The sequence below is a fragment of the Schistocerca nitens genome, chromosome 1, assembly GCF_023898315.1.
Source record: "Schistocerca nitens isolate TAMUIC-IGC-003100 chromosome 1, iqSchNite1.1, whole genome shotgun sequence".
Lineage (NCBI taxonomy): Eukaryota > Metazoa > Arthropoda > Insecta > Orthoptera > Acrididae > Schistocerca > Schistocerca nitens.
This window is the reverse complement of record NC_064614.1, coordinates 415,682,406-415,705,475: the sequence shown is the minus strand read 5'-3', so window position 1 is coordinate 415,705,475 and position 23,070 is coordinate 415,682,406. Positions and strand designations below refer to the sequence as shown.

The window sequence follows — 23,070 nt, the reverse complement described above, 5'->3', positions numbered from 1 at the left end:
ACCAGACAGCTAATAAACTACAAAATAACAGTCATTGACTATGGACTTAAGTAAAAAATAGACTATCGATAAAAATAAGTCATTAGCTCTGAAATGGACAGTATATAAAGAACAAAAGTAAGGCATAATAAACACTAAAACTGTATGCCACTTATTTTCTCCTCATAAAAATAAAAGAATTACTATATTTTACTTATTTTCTTCTTATAAAAACAAAGAATAAAAAATTATCTTGTTGGATGTTTTCCCTTTTTTTAACATTTGTACCATTTGTTAGGATAATATCTCAATACTTGTGTATGTATATTTCTTTGTCAAAGCAATTCTTGGAAATAATTCTTATTTGTTAGTGTAACAATGTTGAAATGAGTGTGTGGAAACAAAAACATTTTACTTGTAGATGATATTTAGAAAATGTGTTAGGAATAGATTTTACTTAATTACTACACTTATAAAAAACTATATGTCTAAGAAAATCGATGTGAAGGACTCCTCACTTTCGATAACAAACTTCTAAAAAACAAACTTCACACTTAAATAAAGAAAGAAAATAATTAAAAATTAATAATAGCATAAAAATAATCTTCTCTTGTTATTTTTAATTATAATGTGGAAGAATATAAAAATATAAATTAGTAACACAAACTAGCATAGAACCAGAATAACGTGGCTGAACAGTAGGCAACAAAATTTAGATAAAGAAATAATTTTTGACTAACTTAGACAACGATTCAATCATTGCCTAAATAAAGTGCAAAAATTAAGTTCGAAGGGTGGTGATGTGTAAGCTGTTAGGCAAACCCACACCTTCCATGAAAACTCTGACATGATAAGCAAATCCGGCAGTATATCACATAGCTCCGAATAAATCCTGACATTAAATTAACCAAAGTAATACGATCAACGAGTGAGCAAATGGAATACCACAGACTAACACAAGAATGCCTAAATGCATGTCATACCTTCCCACCGTGGGACAGACACAGTTCCCGGGTAGAAACGAGAACAGAAGCTGAGAGCAGAACCGTGTTAAGCTGGAAGGCCCTACGATAAGGGACGGACGGACACCAACGTCGCCAGCTAACCGCTAGGACCACACCACCCGCAAGTTTTAGCGTGAGACTTTTTCGCGTCTCTGTTACGTTGCAAACTTTAAAAACATTGCCCCACCACGAAAAGTATAACGTTTCTCATTGGATAGACATAATTTTTGTAGGCGGAGCTTCAGGTTAACATTGGGACCCTGATTGGTCAGATGAAAACACAGCCAGATAGTTTTTTTTTTAAACCAACTTCGGTAAATAGTAGTAAGGAGAAGTTAGGACAAGAGTTCCTTCCGAGACAGCGAGGTGAGCGGAGCTGTGCTGCCCGCCGCCCCCTGACGAACACCGACAAGGTAATGAACGCACGCGATGCCGCATAACAGCACATAAAGCTTCACTCAGAACTGCAGAAGTCTCATCTGTTACACCCCTTTTTGCGTAATACTAGTGTCGATCGTCAATTAAAGCTCATGGTGTTCACATTTGCCACTTGAAGTAAAAATCTGAAACACAATGATTTTTCTGTTATATAGTTATTGAGAAGCCACATCAGCCACTGTAATTTACGACAAGTTAGATAACTAATTAAAGATAACTGAGGGTCACTGTAGACCATTTTGATAGTTTTCTCTTTTGTGAAACTTAATTTAAACCTAGCTTATAGATGTGATATGGCATAGGTCATCCTTCGATCCATTGTAGAACTTGGAAACCCATTCAGGGAATATTCGTTCACATTTTTTACCATCCTGCATTAAAACATTTCCTTTTATCATTAGTGCAATTTATAAATGATGTTTTGTGAGTAGAATAAAATTTCCAATGGTAAACTTAACTGCTTTTTCGACGTTATTTTTAAAGCTAACTAAAAATAGGAAAGCCTTGAACCCCTTCCACTAAATTTAGTTAGTATTAAGATTCTTTTACAGGGAGTGCAGTGGAGCTGACGCTGAAATCATTAAGTATTTGGTTATATCATCGCTAGTCTCACTGAACTCTTCTGAATTCTACATGTAATGTGTGGTCTGGCGTCTCCTTACCAGCAACAGGTCCCAGGTTCAAACTAGTCAATTCCCTAAAAAACACGCTCAGAGCGTCGTTGCGCGAAAGTGGTAGGGAGACACGATATAGAACAAACACGACACCACACAGAATGTCAGAATAGTACATTGGGAACCAGCAGTCTACTTTTTCTGACAGGAATAGCCGCCGACAAGACGTTACTACTACAGTGTGAAGCACAAAACGTATTTGTTATTTGTTATTCGATCAGTTGTAGAATTGTGGAACACGTATTATGTTCGAGTATAATGACTTTTCTGCAGAATAGAAATCTACTCTGTAGGAATCAGCATGGGTTTCGAAAAAGACGGTCGTGGGAAACCCAGCTCGCGCTATTCGTCCACGAGACTCAGAGGGCCATAGACACGGGTTCACAGGTAGATGCCCTGTTTCTTGACTTCCGCAAGGTGTTCGATACAGTTCCCCACAGTCTTTTAATGAACAAAGTAAGAGCATATGGACTATCGGACCAATTGTGTGATTGGATTGAAGAATTCCTAGATAACAGAACGCAACATGTCATTCTCAATGGAGCTAAGTCTTCCGAAGTGAGAGTGATTTCAGCTGTGCCGCAGGGGAGTGTCATAGGACCGTTGCTATTCACAATATACATAAATGACCTTGTGGATGACATCGGAAGTTCACTGAGGATTTTTGCGGAATCTGCTGTGGTATATTGTACTGAAATGCAGGAGGATCTGCATGGTACAGGGAATTGCAATTCAATCTCAATGTAGACAAGTGTAATGTGCTGCGAATACATAGAAAGATAGATCCCTTATCATTTAGCTACAATATAGCAGATCAGCAATTGGAAGCAGTTAATTCCATAAATTATCTGAGAGTAGGCATTAGGAGTGATTTAAAATGGAATGATTATATAATGTTGATCGTCGGTAAAGCAGATGCCAGACTGAGATTCATTGGAAGAATCCTAAGGAAATGCAATCTGAAAACAAAGGAAGTAGGTTACAGTACACTTGTTCATCCACTGCTTGAATATTGCTCATCAGTGTGAGATTCGTACCAGGTGGGGTTGATAAAGGAGATTGAGAAGGTCCAACGGAGAGCAGCGCGCTTCGTTACAGGATCATTTACTAATCGCAAAAGCGTTACGGAGATGATAAGAGAAACTCCAGTGGAAGACTCTACAGGAGAGACGCTCAGTAGCCTGGTACGGCCTTTTGTTGAAGTTACGAGAACATACCATTACCGAGGAGTCAAGCAGTATATTGCTCCCTCCTACGTATATCTCGCGAAGAGACAATGAGGATAAAATCAGAGATATCAGAGCCCACACAGAGGCATATCGACAAATTTTCTTTCCACGAACAATACGAGAGTGGAATAGAAGGGAGAACCGATAGAGGTAGTCAAGGTACCCTCCGCCACACACCGTCAGGTGGCTTGCGGAGTATGGATGTAGAGTAGATGTAGATAAGACACACATCAGCTGCATGTACAAATTACAGCTTCAAATGTTTCTTTAGGTGCGAATTCAAACGCAACTTTGTAACGATAATAGAAAGTGGTGTTTTTCCTCTTAAGGTGTTTTTATGTAAACGTGTTCTTCGTTATAGAACCAAATTGTGAGCCATTATGGAGCGTGTGTACGAAAAGCACACTCATTACCACTGCTAAATAGGAACACAATACTGCGAACAAAAATTGTGGTATTCAGATGGTGAAAGTTTTAAATATTCTAATCATATATCTCAGTAACGTACTAATATTTTTATTTTTTATTACACTTTGTTTCGCGATACGAATAAATATTCGTTTACACATCCTAGGAATTTTTTGTCCGTCATCATTCTTCAGTCGTCAGCATACCTTTCCCGTCAGAAGCGTGCCGAATAACAGTCAAACCAATAAGAACAATATCACTTCTAAACCAAAACGAACGGTAGCGCATGACTTGAATACGTTGTCACATCGATACCGATGGTACCGTTTTTGAGATAATTATCCACCTGTGAAGTTACGTTAGTAAGATTGTGTTCCAGTTTCGTGATGATGCTGTATGTGCTTCTTTTTTAAGCTAAACATTCACTAAGGGCTTCAAAAGCAGAAATTAGTTGTTTAACAAAGAAAAGGTGTAAGTAAGTAAGTAAGTAAAGTGGAGAATAACGTCACCATTTAAGAAATTTATGGCTGTAATGCCCATTCTGAAGAACATGTTAATACGTGACAGTAACTGAATGGTAATTATGCTTTTAAATTTTTATGCAGACCATGCAAAAGTATGATTCTGGCATCTTGGAAATTAAATTTGTGGTAAGGTGTTATGGGACCAAACTGCTGAGGTCATCGGTCCCTAAGCTTACGCACTACTTAATCTAACTTACATTAAGGACACACACACACACACACACACACACACACACACACACACACACACACACACACACACACACACCAGGGAGGACGCGAACCTCCGCGCGGGCCGTGACAAGACGCATTAAACCACACGGCTACCCTGCGGGGCTCTGGCATCTTGTAAATACTTCACAAGTGTGTGTACTCAGTTTTGAGTCAAATCTCATTTACATTAAAAGATACATAGAATTTGCAAACAATATTTAGTCATAAAAGAAGACCGACTCACTGTGAAGACTACACGGACGGTTTCTCAAAGTTTACGGCGTTACTCTTTACGGTATGATAAAGCGACATCTCTGATAACCATGGTGGGGAAATATTACACGTAAAGAATATTTAACGCTAAATGAAATCACCATTTTCATCCACGTCTTATTTTTAGCACTAAAGACTGAAATGTGCTAATATTGTTGACGTCTTTTCAGAATAAACGATAATACCATACGGATAATGGATTTCAATGGGAAACAGACATTTGGAACAGTAACGATAAAAAAGATACTTTCACATTTGTGTGCTACTCCAGCAGCTTGTCTGTCTGGTCTATTTGGTGTAGTTTTTTAACGAATAGGAACTCTGGCAGGGCCATCATCAATGTAAAGCCACCAGTGTTTGGGTGAGAAAGTTAAGCGACTGCAGAGTACCTATTTCGTAATTCTTGCATCTATATACAAATCCTTAACCGTTAAGTTTCTAACTTGCAGACTGTATCACACACTTTCGCTGAATTGTCGTTTGTAAAACTTCCTATATCTGGTCTCACTTGAAAACACGGAAAAATTGAACCGATAAAATAAACACGAAATAACTAACACGCAGACGTTGGAAACTTACATCCTATAATCAGAATTTCGTTTAAGGAATTAGTTTCCAACAGGCATCATACAATTCGTCATGCAGTCCTAATCGCACTGGAAAAGGTCAAAAAAGAAGCACAGAAGACAGCTTGCACCACGAGTTTGTGAAGAGATCATGGATGATTAGGTAAAATAAGATAAAACGCCACGGCAGTTGAAATGTTTGTACAAAAATTATCTGTACCTGCAACAAGCAAAAGTTAATTAAGGTGATCAGTGGAATACAGTTCACTGCAGCGTACTGAGAGGAAATTCGGGAATTTTTACTGAACTATGATTCTGTACTTTCTGAATACAGAATTCGCAGTGAGGTTAACAATTCTGGATCGAATAAAAGAGACCTTTACAAGATTGACATAATTAATATTGTGCACATGAATTTGTAGAATTTAAACCAGTAGGCAACGTACATCATGTTACATTCAGAGACACATTTCCGACATGCATTTCAAACATTTTGGGGGCAAAGAAAGGAGAATAATTTGTTTACACAGAATAATTGATTAATAAAGCTAACGATTCGGGTACCGGAATCAGAGAAGAATATTGTAGTTACGAAGAATTTAAGGACGTATTAGCCGCATAGCCAGCAATGAGCTGAGAATTTGCATTCTTAGATTGCACGAATTACACACAAAAATATGACGCCATAAGAGATTTTATTAAATAGTGCTGAGACACAAACACCTATCTGGACGAACCAGTTTTAAAATATGAACTGATAGAAATGTTGATACAGAAACTATCTATCCGAGGGAAATTGTTACCATCATCCAGTCGTAACGGCCAAGTGTACGTATTTATAGACTAGGTCGAGGCTATAGAGATTTCTACATGATTACAATGGTTCGAAAAGATGAGGTGTGAGGCAGTATAATCCAGATTACAAAAACTGTGAGCAGAATGTCAATGTAGGGCAACTGAATCACCACATAATAATGATTTCTGACGTTAGCAGGGTGAACACTGAACAAATTTTGGAAGAGAGGACAATGGGCAGAATTGATAAGCAGCAGTCGACAGTCTTATCAAGGCTAGATAGTTTTTTAAGTCACTGGCTGAAGACTGCTTACGAAAGCAGACTTCACTCACCTCACTAAATGCATTTCACGTACGAGCTACTCTAGCAAGCCTCCCGTCAGACCCAAATTCTCAACCAATGTAAGAGCATCGAGGGGCACGTATTTCTTTGTTTGGTTAATGTTTTACCTCTGCTGTCAAGGAGATACTGAAGTAAGTGCGTTTTTTTAAATGGAGCCGTATGCTTTTTATAACTGCATTCAGCAGCTCTTGAGAAGACAATTACAGAGATATATAGCGTGACGTTTAAACTTGTCACAAAAAACATTTGAAAAATGTCCTAGAATTTAAGAGCACGTTGGCCGGAATAGGAGTTAGCGATGTAAAAACACCCCCAAACAGAGCTCTCGTGCTACGCTGTCAGGATGTCAACACATTTGCTTGTTTACTTGTCTGCACTGCAGGCCGCTCATTTCTGCTTCGATATTCGTTGCCTGCAGACATGTACACCGCTGAGGAGAAGCTATATACACTACTTTTATATAGTGGATGTAAAAGAAATACCGTAAAAACAGTATAGCTGTAATTTTGTCGGTTTGCCCTCCACCAATTGAGGGACGACCCTACATTTTTCCAACTTGTGCTCTTAATGATGAAGCAACGTTTACTACCCATGCTAATGTAAATTTCCGTAACTTTTACCGCTGAGCAGCCAAAAAATCCACACTGGCTTCGTCAGGTACAACATCGACCGCCGTGCGGCATCATAGGAAATTACATTGTGAGACCTTACTTAATCTCAGACATTCTAAGTGAACATTCGTACGCAAACTTACTGACGAACATTCTGGCGGTTCTTCTAGAAGAGGTGCCACTGGATATTCGACAGTGGTGCGACTGCTACACGACGGTTCTCCAGCTCACGCGCCCCATATTGCAACGCGAATACTAAATGAGAACTTTCCTGGACGTTGGATAGGACGAAATTGCCCCCCTCTTGCAGCGGTGTACCGTAGGTCTCTAGAAGAGCGTAGCGTTCCAAAGGATTGGAAAAGGGCAGACGTCATCCCCGTTTTCAAGAAGGGACGTAGAACAGATGTGCAGAACTATAGACCTATATCTCTAACGTCGATCAGTTGTAGAATTTTGGAACACGTATTACGTTCGAGTGTAATGAATTTTCTGGAGACTAGAAATCTACTCCATAGGAATCAGCATGGGTTTCGAAAAAGGCGATCGTGTGAAACCCAGCTCGCACTATTCGTCCACGAGACTCAGAGGGCCGTAGACACGGGTTCCCAGGTAGATGCCTTGTTTCTTAACTTCCGCAAGGCGTTAGATACATTTCCCCACAGTCGTTTAATGAACAAAGTAAGAGCATATGGACTATCAGACCAATTGTGTGATTGGATTGAAGAGTTCCTAGATAACAGAACGCAGCATGTTATTCTCAATGGAGAGAAGTCTTCCGAAGTATGAGTGATTTTAGGTGTGCCGCAGGGCAGTGTCGTAGGACCGTTGTTATTCACAATATACATAAATGACCATGTGGATAACATCGGAAGTTCACTGAGGCTTTTTGCGGATGATGCTGTAGTATATCGAGAGGTTGTAACAATGGAAAATTCTACTGAAATGCAGGAGGATCTGCAACGAATTGACGCATGGTGCAGGGAATGGCAATTGAATCTCAATGTAGGCAAGTGTAATGTGCTGCAAATACAAAGAAAGAAAGATCCTTTATCATTTAGCTATAATATAGCAGGTCAGCAACTGGAAGCAGTTAATTCCATAAATTATCTGGGAGTAGGCATTAGGAGTGATTTAAAATTGAATGACCATATAAAATTAATCGTCGGTAAAGCAGATGCCAGACAGATTCATTGGAAGAATCCTAAGGAAATGCAGTCCACTGCTTGAATATTGCTCACCAGTGTGGGATCTGTACCAGATAGGGTTGACAGAAGAGATAGAGAAGATCCAACGAAGAGCAGCGCGCTTCGTGACAGGATCATTTACTAATCGCGAAAGTGGAAGTCTGCAGGAGAGACGCTCAGTAGCTCGGTACGGGCTTTTGTTGAAGTTTAGAGAACATACCTTCACAGAGGATTCAAGCAGTATATTGCTCCCTCCTACGAATATCTCGCGAAGAGACCATGAGGATAAAATCAGAGAGATCAGAGCCCACACAGAGGCATACCGACAATCTTTCTTTCCGCGAACAATACGAGACTGGAATAGAAGGGAGAGCCGATATACTCAAAGTACCCTCCGCCACACACCGTCGGGTGGCTTGCAGAGTATTGATGTAGATGTAGATCCTCTCGATTTCTTTCTTTCGGGAGCATTAAAAGACGCAGTCTGTGAAGAAGCCCCAACTACGCCAGACGACATATGTCGCCTGTCCACGTTCTACCATATCATCCACTGTAATTACATCTGTTCATTATACTTCTTTACAACGGTGATTGCAAATATACGTTTAGGCCATTGTAAACAGTTTGGGCAAATGCTTAAATAAAGGATAAACTGATTTTTTTGGAGGATAAAATTTATGTTATTTGATTTGGAAAGTGACCAAGCCATTGTTAGTAATTTTGTTATTTCATTTACATGTGTACGAAATTGTATTTCAAATTCAAATAAGTCGACTGCGTGTATTGCACGTAGCTGGTAACACTGTCATTACGCTCTAACGTTCAGCACGAAAACACGTCTCGCTAAGAAAAATATTTATTTTGTGGTGTACAGATGGTCACCGAAGTATTTTCAATCAAATGTTTAGTTCAACGAAAGTATCCCACATGATATAATTTAGAGCAATGTAGGTAGGGACAGTTGTACGACATCTTCTATTTTACCTCTAAGAACCACGCAGCCACGTACAGGAAAATATAGATCAAATACAGTAGTTCCTGCCGCCCGGAGTTGCCGAGCGGTTCTAGGCGCTACAGTCTGAAACCGCGCGACCACTACGGTCGCAGGTTCGAATTCTGCCTCGGGCATGGATGTGTGTGATGTCCTTAGGTTAGTTAGGTTTAATTAGTTCTAAGTTCTAGGTGACTGATGACCATAGCAGGTAAGTTCTGTACCGCTCAGAGCCACAGTAATTCCTTTTTGCAGCGTATAGTATTATTTTTGAAGAATGAACAGCTGATTTCTCTGTTTCAGCTCACATAAACATGGGAGGATACACAAATGTGAAAGAGTTTTCCTAAGCCCTTTGTGATACGCTACATTCTAGCCCATGTCGTATTTCCATATGCAACATTCGTAGGTGAAGTTGGTTCCAGGGGAAATAAAGCTTTACTCTCCAAGCGCACTCCTACCTTACGGTATACAACTACGCAGCCTGGTCCTAGACGCCTGCTTGGCAGTGTTTGCACCGCAAATGCCGGTTCCAGCCACCGTTCTCTCACATTCTAGGACATTTCTCGAATTTTTTTGACCGGTTTCAACGTCAACATTAACAAACGCTATATGACTATAACTGTCTTTTCAATAGCTTTCGTATGCAGTTATAAAAAGTATGTTGTTGTTGTTGTTGTTGTTGTTGTTGTCTTCAGTCCTGAGACTGGTTTGATGCAGCTCTCCATGCTACTCTATCCTGTGCAAGCTTCTTCATCTCCCAGTACCTACTGCATCTGAATCTGTTTAGTGTATTCATCTCTTGGTCTCCCTCTACGATTTTTACCCTCCGCGCTGCCCTACAATGCTAAATTTGTGATCCCTTGATCCCTCAGAACATGTCCTACCAACAGGTCCCTTCTTCTTGTCAAGTTGTGCCACAAACTCCTCCCCAATTCTTTTCAATATCTCCTCATTAGTTATGTGATCTACCCATCTAATCTTCAGCATTCTTCTGTAGCACCACATTTCGAAAGATTCTATTCTCTTCTTGTCTAAACTATTTATCGCCCATGTTTCACTTCCATACATGGCTACACTCCATACAAATACTTTCAGAAACGACTTCCTAACGCTTAAATCTATACTCGATGTTAACAAATTTCTCTTCTTTAGAAACGCTTTCCTTGCCATTGCCAGTCTACATTTTATATCCTCTCTACTTCGACCATCATCATTTGTTTTGCTCCCCAAATAGCAAAACTCCTTTACTACTTTAAGCGTCTCATTTCCTAATGTAATTCCCTCAGCATCACGCGACTTAATTCGACTACATTCCATTCTCCTCGTTTTTCTTTTGTTGATGTTCATCTTATACCCTCCTTTCAAGACACTGTCCATTCCGTTTAACTGCTCTTCCAAGTCCTTTGTTGTCTCTGACAGAATTACAATGTCATCGGCGAACCTCAAAGTTTTTATTTCTACTCCGAATTTTTCTTTTGTTTCCTTTACTGATTGCTCAATACACAGATTGAATAACATCGGGGAGAGGTTACATCCCTGTCTCATTCTCTTCCCAACCACTGCTTCCCTTCCATGCCCCTCGACTATTATAACTGCCATCTGGTTTCTGTACAAATTGTAAATAGCCTTTCGCTCCCTGTATTTTACCCCTGCCACCTTCAGAATTTGAAAGAGTATTCCAGTCAACATTGTCAAAAGCTTTCTCTAAGTCTACAAATCCTAAAAACGTAGGTTTGCCTTTCCTTGATCTTTCTTCTAAGATAAGTCGTAGCGTCAGTATTGCCTCACGTGTTCCAACATTTCTACGGAATCCAAACTGATCTTCCCCGAGGTCGGCTTCTACCAGTTTTTCCATTCGTCTGTAAGGAATTCGCGGTATTATTTTGCAGCTGTGACTTATTAAACTGATAGTTCGGTAATTTTCACATCTGTCAACACCTGCTTTCTTTGGGATTGGAATTATTATATTCTTCTTTAAGTCTGAGGGTATTTCGCCTGTCTCATACATCTTGCTCACCAGATGGTCAGCAAGGGCTGGCTCTTCCAAGGCCGTCAGTAGTTCTAATGGAATATTGTCTGCTCCCAGGGCCTTGTTTCGACTCAGGTCTTTCTGTGCTCTGTCAAACTCTTCATGCAGTATCGTATCTCCCATTTCATCTTCCTCTACATCCTCTTCCACTTCCATAATATTGTCCTCAAGTACATCGCCCTTGTATAGACCCTCTATATACTCCTTCCATCTTTCTGCTTTCTCTTCTTTGCTGGTATAGTATACGGTTCCTTTTAAGAAACGTACTTACTTTAATATCTCCGTTGATACCAGCGCTATAAAAATTAACCAAACAAAAGCACAGGTGCCCCTCGACACTCTAACATTTGCCGAAAACCACGTTTTGATATGTGTAGCCGTACACGAAATAAAAGTGGTGTTACGTCTTAGGTGACGCACTCTGTGTATCGCCGTTGTCAACAACGACAACGACAGCGGCAACAACAGCAGCAGCAGCAGCAGCAGCAGAAGAAGAAGAAGAAGAAGAAGCATGAAAGTTGCGAGGCACAGCATACTCACTCTGTGTTGACGCTGGGACATTCGTCGATGATGAGGAAGCCCTGCTGGTCGGCGAAGTCCATGACCTCGTCGGCGTATGGGTAGTGGGAGGTGCGGTACGAGTTGGCACCCACCCAGCGCAGCAGGTTGTGGTCCTTCGCGACGGTGGCCAGATCCAGCCCCTTGCCGCGGATCTGCGGAAGCACCGTCCGTCTTTAGCTGTCACTGCCGCTCCGGCCGGACACGAAGGGAATGTGACTATACCGGATAAGACATTGGTAGTGCATCCGAGAAATGGATGGATACAGTATCTCTGAGTAATGAGGAGTCCTGGTGCTGTGTCCTGATTGATAATACAATTAAAGAAATTATCAGAACGATATGAAGATATTAGCGATCAGAATTTCCTGTAAAAACCATCCCAAAGTGCGCTACATATTTTGAGTGTAGAAATTTGTCAAATCTCTATCATCCAATCTATCACATGTAAAAGCTACAAGTGGCACTCCTGCTTCAGTACTCTAGGACCCGATTGGCTTTGCAAAATGCGTTGTGCTGGGTGTGAAATGATAGGAGGTACAGTGACATATTTTTTCGAAGTTAATACTCTAGCAACTACTATCTAGAAGAGGGCATTTACTCTGAATGCATCTTAGTTTCAGACAACTAGGTAGTAAACTTGCAACAACGCGAACAAATTGTCGAAAAAACACGAAATTTTTACTGTGACGGATAACTCACTGATTAAAATTTCACGCCGACGCATTGGGATTATTTTGAGGAAGATGCAATGGAAAAACAGTAGACCGTCGATAGCATGCCGAGATTAAGACGCCGAGTGTCGGAACATTTTCATTGACTTCATCCTAACTTGTATTGGTATTCTTTGGAAATTTGCTATGCTTTTAGTTATAGTTTGCTGGCTAATGTCCCATCTCTTGGTAATCAGCATTGTAGGAAGATAGATGCACGAATTCCTTTATGTTAATTGTTTCATAAAACCAGTTCTTCGACCACTTCAATAGTAGGGAGAGAAAGAGAGATTCTTTCTAGTACCAATTAGTTATTTCATGTTCTATAGCTTATTTGTGCGATTTCTATCAAAATGAAGCGAATGTTCGTCTGTATGGGTACTTGATGGCCGTTTACGGGTCAATAATAATGCAGTGGCTTAAATTTCATAGAACTGGGGGTATTAGTGTGTGACGATACAAACGTTAGCAATGAAATTAATTATATTTAAAAGCAAATTAAACATCTTCGTCTCCTATACTACGCACGGCCCTAATCTTAAACTTTCTTCGTACTATTCCTCTTCATTCTTATATTTTGAGATACTAAAATGTGATGAAATACTTTTGTACGAGCAGTTGAACATCTTTATGAGTCACTAATACCAAGTGCTATAGCTGTGGACAATTATGGTCTCTTCAAATCGTGATTTCTTCTCATGTTTTGGCAGATTTATTTTGATTTTAAGTTTATGACCCGACGCCCTTGCTGTCACCACAGCAATCAATTGACAAAAGCGAAGGCTTGTGCGCCATTTGTGTGGGACTTTTGTTATCTTGGTTTTCTGTGCTACCGTATATTCTGCGGTGGAGATTGGGGACCAGTCAAGCATACGTCTAAACGGGCGTGGAATACCGTGTGAAAATACACCGAGGCTGTTCGTTGTACCGGACCAACGACCGTTAACACGCAGAACGCCTTCCATTCGGGTCTATCCAACCTCCCTATCTCGCAACCTAGTATGCTGCATGTAAGCTCTATGAACAGGTCATACATGACGAATTCAACTACCTTGTGTATATACAGGGTGAGTCAACTAACGTTACCGCTGGATATATTTCGTAAACCACATCAAATACTGACGAACCGATTCCACAGACAGAACGTGAGGAGAGGGGCTATTGTAATCGTTTAATACAAACCGTACAAAAATGCACGGAAGTACGTTTTTTTTAACACAAACCTACGTTTTTTTAAATGGAACCACGTTAGTTTTGTTAGCACATCTGAACATATAAACAAATACGTAATCAGTGCCGTTTGTTGCATTGTAAAATGTTAATTACATCCGGAGATATTGTAACCTAAAGTTGACGATTGAAACCTCCGACGTTCAGTTGCGTGTTGTAACAAACACGGGCCACGGTCGGCGAGCAGCATCTGCAGGGACATGTTTACGATGACGACCGTGTTTACGAGTGTGGCTGTAGTGCACTGTTGTGGTTTGATCTAGATGTCGCAGTGTCCGCATGTAGCGCTTGCTGCTATTGTTATTCTGCATTCGTCTCCGCACGCAGACCAACTGTAGTACACCGTGTTACCAGACGTCTGTGATAGTGTAGTGCTGTAGGAACTGTGACCATGGTGTATTCGAACTCTGAAAGGCGGAGATGATACGAATCTATGGCGAGTGTCGACGAAATGCAGCTGAAGCCTGCATGGTGTATGCAGAACGGTACCCGGACAGAGAGCATCCAACGTGCTGCACATTGCAAAACATCTACCGCCAACTGTATGCAACAGGTATGGTCGTAGCACCGAAACGGGTTCGTAACAGGCCCGTCACAGGAGAAGCGGGTGCAGTTGGTGTGTTAGCTGCTGTTGCCATGAACCCACACATGAGTACACGGGACATTGCGAGAGCCGGTGGACTGAGTCAAAGTAGTGTCATGCGCATACTCCATCGTCACCGCTTTCACCCGTTTCATGTGTCGCTACATCAGCAATTACATGGTGATGACTTTAATCATCGAGTGCAATTCTGTCAATGGGCATTAACAGAGAATGAGTTGCAGTTCTACCTGTTTACCGATGAAGCGGGTTTCACAAACCACGAGGGAGTGTATCTACGGAACATGCATTACTGAACCGGGGACAATCCTCGCTGGCTCAGACAGGTAGAGCGACAGCGACCGTGGACTGTAAATGTATGGTGCGTAATTATTGGCGACACCTCATTGGTCCTCACTTCATTGCAGGGGCCAAACAGCTGCAACATACATCGCATTTCTACAGAATGATCTGCCAACGTTGCTCGAAAATGTCCCACTGGAAACGCGTCGACGTATGTGGTATCAGCATGATGGTGCACCTGCACATTCCGCAATTAACACTAGGCTGACCCTTGACAGGACGTTCGAAGGGCGTTTCATAGGACGTGGAGGACGCATAAATTGGCCAGCCCGTTCTCCTGATCTTACACCTCTCGATTTCTTTCTGTGGGGTACGTTAAAGGAGAATGTGTACGGTGATGTGCCTACAACCCCAGAGGATATGAAACAACGTATTGTGGCAGCCTGCGGCGACATTACACCAGACGTACTGCGGCGTGTACGACATTCATTACGCCAGAGATTGCAATTGTGTGCAGCAAATGATGGCCACCACATTGAACATCTATTGGCCTGACATGTCGGGACACACTCTATTCCACTCCGTAATTGAAAACGGAAACCACGTGTGTACATGTACCTTACCCCTCATGGTAATGTACATGTCCGTCAGTGAAAAAGACCAATAAAAAGGTGTTAGCATGTGGACGTAGCCCGCATCTCGTGGTCGTGCGGTAGCGTTCTCGCTTCCCACGCCCGGGTTCCCGGGTTCGATTCCCGGCGGGGTCAGGGATTTTCTCTGCCTCGTGATGGCTGGGTGTTGTGTGCTGTCCTTAGGTTAGTTAGGTTTAAGTAGTTCTAAGTTCTAGGGGACTGATGACCATAGATGTTAAGTCCCATAGTGCTCAGAGCCATTTGAACCATGTGGACGTAATGTGCTGTTCCAGTCTCTTCTGTACCTAAGGTCCATCACTGTTCCCTTTGGATCCTTACGTAATTCGGTGCTCTCCGATACACACGATCGAACAGCGGAGGAGTGGTACTCAAGTGTCAACTTTAGGTTACAATATTTCCGGATGTAATTAACATTTTGCAATGCAACAAACGGCACTGATTACGTATTTGTTTATATGTTCGGATGTGCTAACAAAACTAACGGGGTTCCATTTTAAAAAACGTAGGTTTGTGTTAAAAAAGATACTTCCGTGCATTTTTTAATGGTTTGTATTAACCAATTACACTAGCCCCTCTCCTCACGTTCGGTCAGTGGAATCGATTCGTCAGTATTTGATGTGGTTTACGAAATATATCCAGCGGTAATGTTAGGTGACTCAACCTGTATATGCTGAAAGTGTTGTCGGAATGCCTGCCTACAAGGAAAATGTTGGAGGTATCGCTGTAGGTCTAGCACGCAGGCATCAGTGTACAGCACTTACGTCAGCGTCCTCGTGTCGGCCAAAGCCACGCAAGTAGACGGGTCGGTCGTTGATGAGCAGCGACGAGTTGTCCCAGGCGAGTCGGCGGATACCGACGGGCAGCCGGTACACGTCCTCCGTACCCCATTCCGATGACGTCAGCCGCACCTGCAGCATTGCAAGGCAGCGAATTAGCCAACTTCGGACACTGTAGATGCAGGAAAACATTCGTACAGATCGAGGCTGTTAACTAGGCTACCACACGGTCGGTAAGGGATACGCACTAAATAAAATAGCTTGTCTTTTTTGTCTCCCAGTATGATTCCTTAAAGAATTTTCCATAAATCTATACAAATTACAGCATTAATGAATTCTTGAGAAGCCCAAGAAATTTGCGGCAAGCGGGTATAGAAATGCGAAAATCAATGCATCAACCTCCGATATGCAGATTTTACCCAATATGAACAAAAAGTTGATCCAGTCCTGTAACAGAGACTGTTTGTGAGTTTGACAATTATAATACCCTGGCTGCGTTATGAGCGCTGCGCAGGTTCTGATAAACACAGGTACGAGTTGATTAGAGCAAATAATTACTAACCGAGGTGTTAGACAAGGGTGCGGACTATCACCTACCCTTTTTAGTATTCACATTAACTTCGTTCTTTATAGACGGTAAGGTAAAGTAAAGTAAACGAAGGAATTGAGGGAACGAATGAGGCAAAACTGAAGGCCCTTTTATTTACAGACGACATCGTCATTATCGAAAGGGATGGACATGACCTCGAAAGATTATTATTATACCAGCTGAACGAACTTTGCAAGAAATACAACTTTAAGATTTCTAATAATGAAACGAAAATAACGGAATTCCGATGAAAATATTCAGTCAGAACAAAAACAGTTTTGGATAGTTCAGTTTTTGAATAAGTCTCTCAAATGTTTTATTTAGGCTGTTCTATAAGCTTTGATTTTTACTCTGATATTGAAAAAGGAACGCATAAGTTCCGAGCTGTCTGTGGTACTACTAGCAAAACATTGGGCCATAAAGCACAAAGAGAGACCATCCTGAAATTCTAAAAAGTGATAGCAGTTCTTGTGGTAGCCTATGGCAGCGAAAGCTGAGGTACCAGAAAATAAGAATGAAAGTGTTGTCGGAATGCCTGCCTACAAGGAAAATGTTGGAGGTATCGCTGTAGGTCTAGCACGCAGGCAGCAGTGTACAGCAGTGTACTTTCCTAAGGCAGTCGAAGGGCTGTAAAAGAAGAGACATCATTATAAATGAAGATATTAGAATTAAATAATTTCAACATGAATGAAAAAACTCAAAAATATTGTGAAGATTGGAGACACCACCACAAGAAAGTGCGAGATCACGAGGATTTCCCAGAAGATCCTGAACTACAAGCTAAATGGGAAAAAGATACCGGAAGAGCTCGAAAAAAAAATGGTAGTGATTTTGTTTGAGTTTAGAACGGGCAACAGCTTACTCCTTACAAGGAAGAGAAGAAGAAGAAGAAGAAGAAGAAGAAGACAATGAACCTAAAGCTTAACGTCGTCTTAACTATTTGTGCAGCTGCAAAGGCCATGAATTTTAATATTATAGTATTTCTTCTACTTTTTGGCTATAATACGTATTTTTTCCAATACGTAGTTTAATGTAACGCGTGTAACGTATTAGTTTCAATGTACACTTAAAAAAAAATTCTCACTGTCGTCCGTATCAACTATTCCATGGCAAACAAACTACATTTGTTCCTGCCTTTTTCAATCTGACGATAGTTAGATAGCATCGGAACGTTATTTAAACATTTAAAAAATCTGTAGAGTGTCAAAGACATTGAAAGTAGGGAAGAGTAATCTCGGAAGAGAGGTACAAGTGGTATATTAACTCCATGTTCAAAGATAGCTCTCCTGTTAAGCTCTTCAGTGATTGGAAAAAAAAAAAATGGCTCTGAGCACTATGGGACTCAACATCTTAGGTCATAAGTCCCCTAGAACTTAGAACTACTTAAACCTAACTAACCTAAGGACATCACACACACCCATGCCCGAGGCAGGATTCGAACCTGCGACCGTAGCAGTCCCGCGGTTCCGGACTGTAGCGCCAGAACCGCTAGACCACCGCGGCCGGCAGTGATTGGAAAAAGGATCCCTACTGTTTCTGTTGGGTTTCGTGATCGAGAGATCTCTAAATAAGCATGTCCTGTGCCGTAGTTTGGTTGGCTTGCTCATAGTTTGTATGGGCACACGAAATGCTCATTGTATACTGAGGTGAGAAAGCTCATGGGATAGCGATATGCACATATACATAAGGCCGGTGCACTGGTGGAGCTCTCATTTGTACTCAAGTGATCCATGTGAAAAGGTTTCCGACGTGATTATGCCCGCGCAAATGGAATTTACGGGCTTTGAACGCGGAATGGTAGCTGGAGCTAGACACATGGAACATTACATTTCGGAAACCGTTAGAGAATTCAATATTGCGAGATCCACAGTGGCTAGCGTGTGCCGAGAATACAAGATATCAGACATTAACCTCTCAGCACGGACAATGCATAGGCAGACGGCCTTCACTTAATGACCGAGAGCAGTGGCATTTGCATAGAGTTGTCAGTGCTAGCAGACAAGCAACACTGCATGAAATAACTGCAGAAATCAATGTGGGATGTCCGACTAACGTATCCGTTAGGACAGTGCGGCAAAATGTTGCATTAATGTGCTATGGTAGGTGGCGACCCACGCGAGTGCACGACATGGTCTGCAGCGTCTCTTCTAGGCTCATGACCATATCGGTTGGACCCTAGACGAATGGAAAACCGTTATCTGGTCAGCTAAGTCTCGATTTCAGTTGGTAAGAGCTGATGGTATGGTTAGAGTGTGGTGCAGACCCCACGAAGCCATGGAACCAAGTTGTCAACAAGGCACTGGTGCAAGCTGATGGTAGCTCCATAATGGTGCGGGCTGTGTTTACATGGAATGGACTGGATCTCTGGTCCAACTGAACCGATCATGGAGTGGCTATGTTCGGCTACTTAGAGACTATTTGCAGCCATCCTAGGACTTAATGTTCCCAAACGACGATGCGCCTTATCACTGGGCCACAGTCTTTCACGATTGGTTTGAAGAATATTCTGGACAGTTCGACCGACTGATCTGGTCACCCGGATCGCTCGACATGAATTCCATCGAACATTCATGGGGCATAATCGAGAGATCAGTTCGTGTGCAAAATCCTGCATCGGCTACATTTTCGCTTTTATGGACGGCTATAGAGGTAATATGACTCATTTCTGCAGGGGAATTCCAACGACTCGTTGAGTCCATGCCACGTTGATTTGCTACACTACGCTGGATAAACGGAGGTCGGACACAGTATTAAGAGGTGTTCCGTGACTTTTGTCACTTCAGTGCGTTATGCGTCGCATAAGGTGTGAAAAGTTTTCGTGACATAGTTGACTCTCAACTATTGTGTACTGACAGCTTTAAACCACGATGCGTGTTTTTTTTAAGTAAGTACCGTTTTGAAATTAAAAAAAGACGTGCTAAGATATCTCAATAATTTTATTTTTACATGAAAGCCAGTACCTTAATCCACTTTTCTACATAATTTCCGTCAATATTGAGGCACTTGTCGTAACGTTGTACCAGTTTTTGAATACCCTCCTCATAGAAGTCTGCCGCCTGACTTGTTAACCACTGCATCACCATTGTTTTGACTTCGTCATCGTCTTGAAGACGCTGACCGCCCAGGTGTTTCTTCAAGCGCAGGAACAGATGGTAGTTACTGGGCGCAAGATAGGGGGTGTACGGAGGATGATCTAGAGTTTCCCATCGAAAAGATGTGATGAGATCTTTGGTGTGATTCGCCACATGAGGATGTGCATCGTCTTGCAGCAAAACGATGCCCTTGCTCAACTTGCCAGGTCATTTGTTCTGAACTGAACTGCACAGATTGTGCAATGTCTTACAGTAAGCTGCTGCATTGATTGTCTCATTACAAGGCAGAAATTCCACGAGCAATACTCCTTTTCTGTCCCAAAAAACTGTGCACATGATTTTCCGGACAGAAATTGTTTGCTTAAACTTCACTTTTCTGGGTGAATCAGAATTCCGCCATTACATGGACTGTTGCTTTGATTCTGGTGTGACGTAGGCCATCCATGTTTCATCGCCCGTAACAAGTTGGCTTAAGAAATCATCACCGTCGTTGTGGTACCGCTCAAGGAAAGTCAGTGCACTGCCTAAACGTTTGGTTTTGTGCACATCCGTCAACATTTTCAGTACACAACGTGCGCACAATTTTCGGTAATTCAAGTGCTCGGTCACAATGCTAAACAGAACACTACGAGAAGCATTAGTAAAGTCATCCCACAAGGAGGAAATCGTAAAGCGTCTGTTTTCTCTCACCTTATTGTCCACTTCCTGCACCAAACTTTCATTAACTACCGAAGGACGGCCACTCAGTTGTTCATCATGCACATTTGTGAGGCCATCTTTAAATGCTCTCACCCACTTTCTTACCATTTCATCACTCAATGTTTTCTCCGTAAACTGCACAGATCTCGGGATGAATATCGATCGCTTTTAGGCCTTTAGCACTAAGAAATCTTATAACAGCCCGTACTTCACATTCGGCTTGACTGACGATTATTGGAGACATCTTGAACACTCAGGGCACAACGTAAGCAAGGAAGAATCAGACTGTAATGGCGTCAGTGCGTAGACAAGAGATGTAGGTGCCCAGTGCGCATGCACAGAACGCCGACCGCAGCGCCGCGGTGCGGTGTGGCAAAACGGTACTTACTTAAAAAACACGTCTCGTATATGTCCTGATTATAGTACAAAGGCACTTGTAGTTGTGGAAAGTTATTCCTCTCCAGGACAGGAGACTAATGTCATAAGGGAAGACATTGAATTGTGCAATTGAAATAGCGTGATTGGATAACGCTTGAAACAGAGACCAGGCGTGTGAAGCGAGGTGTGGCGTGGCGCCTTACCTGCAAGGTGTAGAGGTATCCCGGCCGCGGGTGCATGAGGTAGGGCCACCAGGCGTGCGCGTCGGGCACGCGGATCTCGCCCTGCAGGCCGATGCTGGAGTCGCTGGAACCCACCACCACACCGTCCGCGTCCAGAAGGTCAACGCGGCACTGCGGCGCCTCCATGGAGTAGCCCGCGTACGTCACGTTGTACCGTACCGTGCCTGCAAGCCGCAAGTTACACGATGCTAGCCACGTCTAGTTATGATCAACCACAGCCTTCAGAAAGTAACTTAATTTCTAAAATGCTGAAAAACCATGATCTTTATCTACATCTACATCCATACTCCGCAAGCCACCTGACGGTGTGTGGCGGAGGGTACCTTGAGTACCTCTATCGGTTCTCCCTTCTATTCCAGTCTCGTATTGTTGTGGAAAGGATTGTCGGTATGCTTCTGTGTGGGCTCTAATCTCTCTGATTTTATCCTCATGGTCTCTTCGCGAGATTTTCGTAGGAGGGAGCAATATCCTATTTGACTCTTCGGTGAAGGTATGTTCTCGAAACTTTAACAAAAGCCCGTACCGAGCTACTGAGCGTCTCTCCTACAGAGTCTTCCACTGGAGTTTATCATCTCCGTAACGCTTTTGCGATTACTAAATGATCCTGTAACGAAGCGCGCTGGTCTCCGTTGGATCTTCTCTATCTCTTCTATCAACCCTATCTGGTACGGATCCCACACTGCTGAGCAGTATTCAAGCAGTGGGCGAACAAGCGTACTGTAACCTACTTCCTTTGTTTACAGATTGCATTTCCTTAGGATTCTTCCAATGAATCTCAGTCTGGCATCTGCTTTACCGACGACCAACTTTATATGACCATTCCATTTTAAATCACTCCTAATGCGTACTCCCACATAATTTATGGAATTAACTGCTTCCAGTTGCTGACCTGCTATTTTGTAGCTAAATGATAAGGGATCTATCTTTCTATGTATTCGCAGCACATTACACTTGTCTACATTGAGATTCAATTGCCATTCCCTGCACCATGCGTCAATTCGCTGCAGATGTACCATCCTTATAGCTTGTATAGTGATTTTATCGAAAATCTATTTCTCAGTGCTCTTTTCAGCACAGGAAAGAACTAGGCAGCGTACCCAACCTGATAAATTTAAAGTAAACCTGCGTACACTGCAATGTCATTTCGTAGAGTCCGCCCCTGGTAGTGGTCAACGCGACAGAATGTCATACCTAACGACCCGGGTCCGATTCCCAACTGGATCGCAGATTTTCTCCGCTCAGGGACTGGGCTTCGTGTTGTCCTTATCGTCATTTCATCCCCATCGACACGCAAGTCGCCGAAGCGGCGTCAACTTGAAAGACTTGCACCAGGCGAACGGTCTACCCGACGGGAGGCTCTAGCCACACGCCATTTCCATTTTCCATTTCGTCGAGATCGGGTGTTATGCCCGTGGTCCACGTGTTCCCATCACGATATTTCGACGTCGAAACTCTACGTCTTCTTCAGGTGTTCGTGAGACTGTCCCAGGGAACACCTCATGAAGACGTCAAGTTACGGCATCGAAATATCTTGTTGGGAAGATACGCACCACCGGCAGGACACCCTATCTCGACGAGGTAACAACTAATCTCCAAGAAATACTAAGAAATTACGGCATTCTTATTGTTGGTATACTTCAGTAGAGCACATCATCTGCCCAATAATTACCGTATTTTACGCACTTTTTTCTTCGAAAAATTGCCTGCAAAATTCTGGTGCGTCTTATACTCGAAATTAACATAAAAATATCCTGCGTTTGATTTAAAATTCCCGCCAGTCTTAAAAATGGCCATATATTGGATGCCGCGGGAAATCAGTCTATATCTGGCAACATTGGATTCAACTGGCAGCAATGCACCTATGCGACGAACACGAGTTGCGGGGTTCACGAGCTCTCTAACACTGTTTCCTATAGGCCTCGCCACCACAATCGAGAACAGTGTCCAGCCTATGATGTTTTATTGCAGTCTACGGTGCCAGTGAACTTGAACT

At 42.3% G+C, this 23,070-nt stretch overlaps 1 protein-coding gene across 5 annotated transcripts in view; it reads right to left on the bottom strand.

Annotated features, from left to right (window-relative positions):
- The window catches only part of LOC126249890 (beta-glucuronidase-like), a 469,370-nt gene that overhangs the window by 56,158 nt on the left and 390,142 nt on the right, over positions 1-23,070 (bottom strand). For all 5 annotated transcript variants that reach the window (XM_049951515.1, XM_049951516.1, XM_049951514.1 and 2 more), the window contains 3 exons: positions 21,039-21,241; positions 16,063-16,209; positions 11,805-11,977 (listed from right to left, as the gene is read on the bottom strand). In XM_049951515.1, coding sequence (XP_049807472.1) covers positions 11,805-11,977; positions 16,063-16,209; positions 21,039-21,241 — 523 coding nt within the window. The remainder of the gene's footprint in view (positions 1-11,804; positions 11,978-16,062; positions 16,210-21,038; positions 21,242-23,070) is intronic.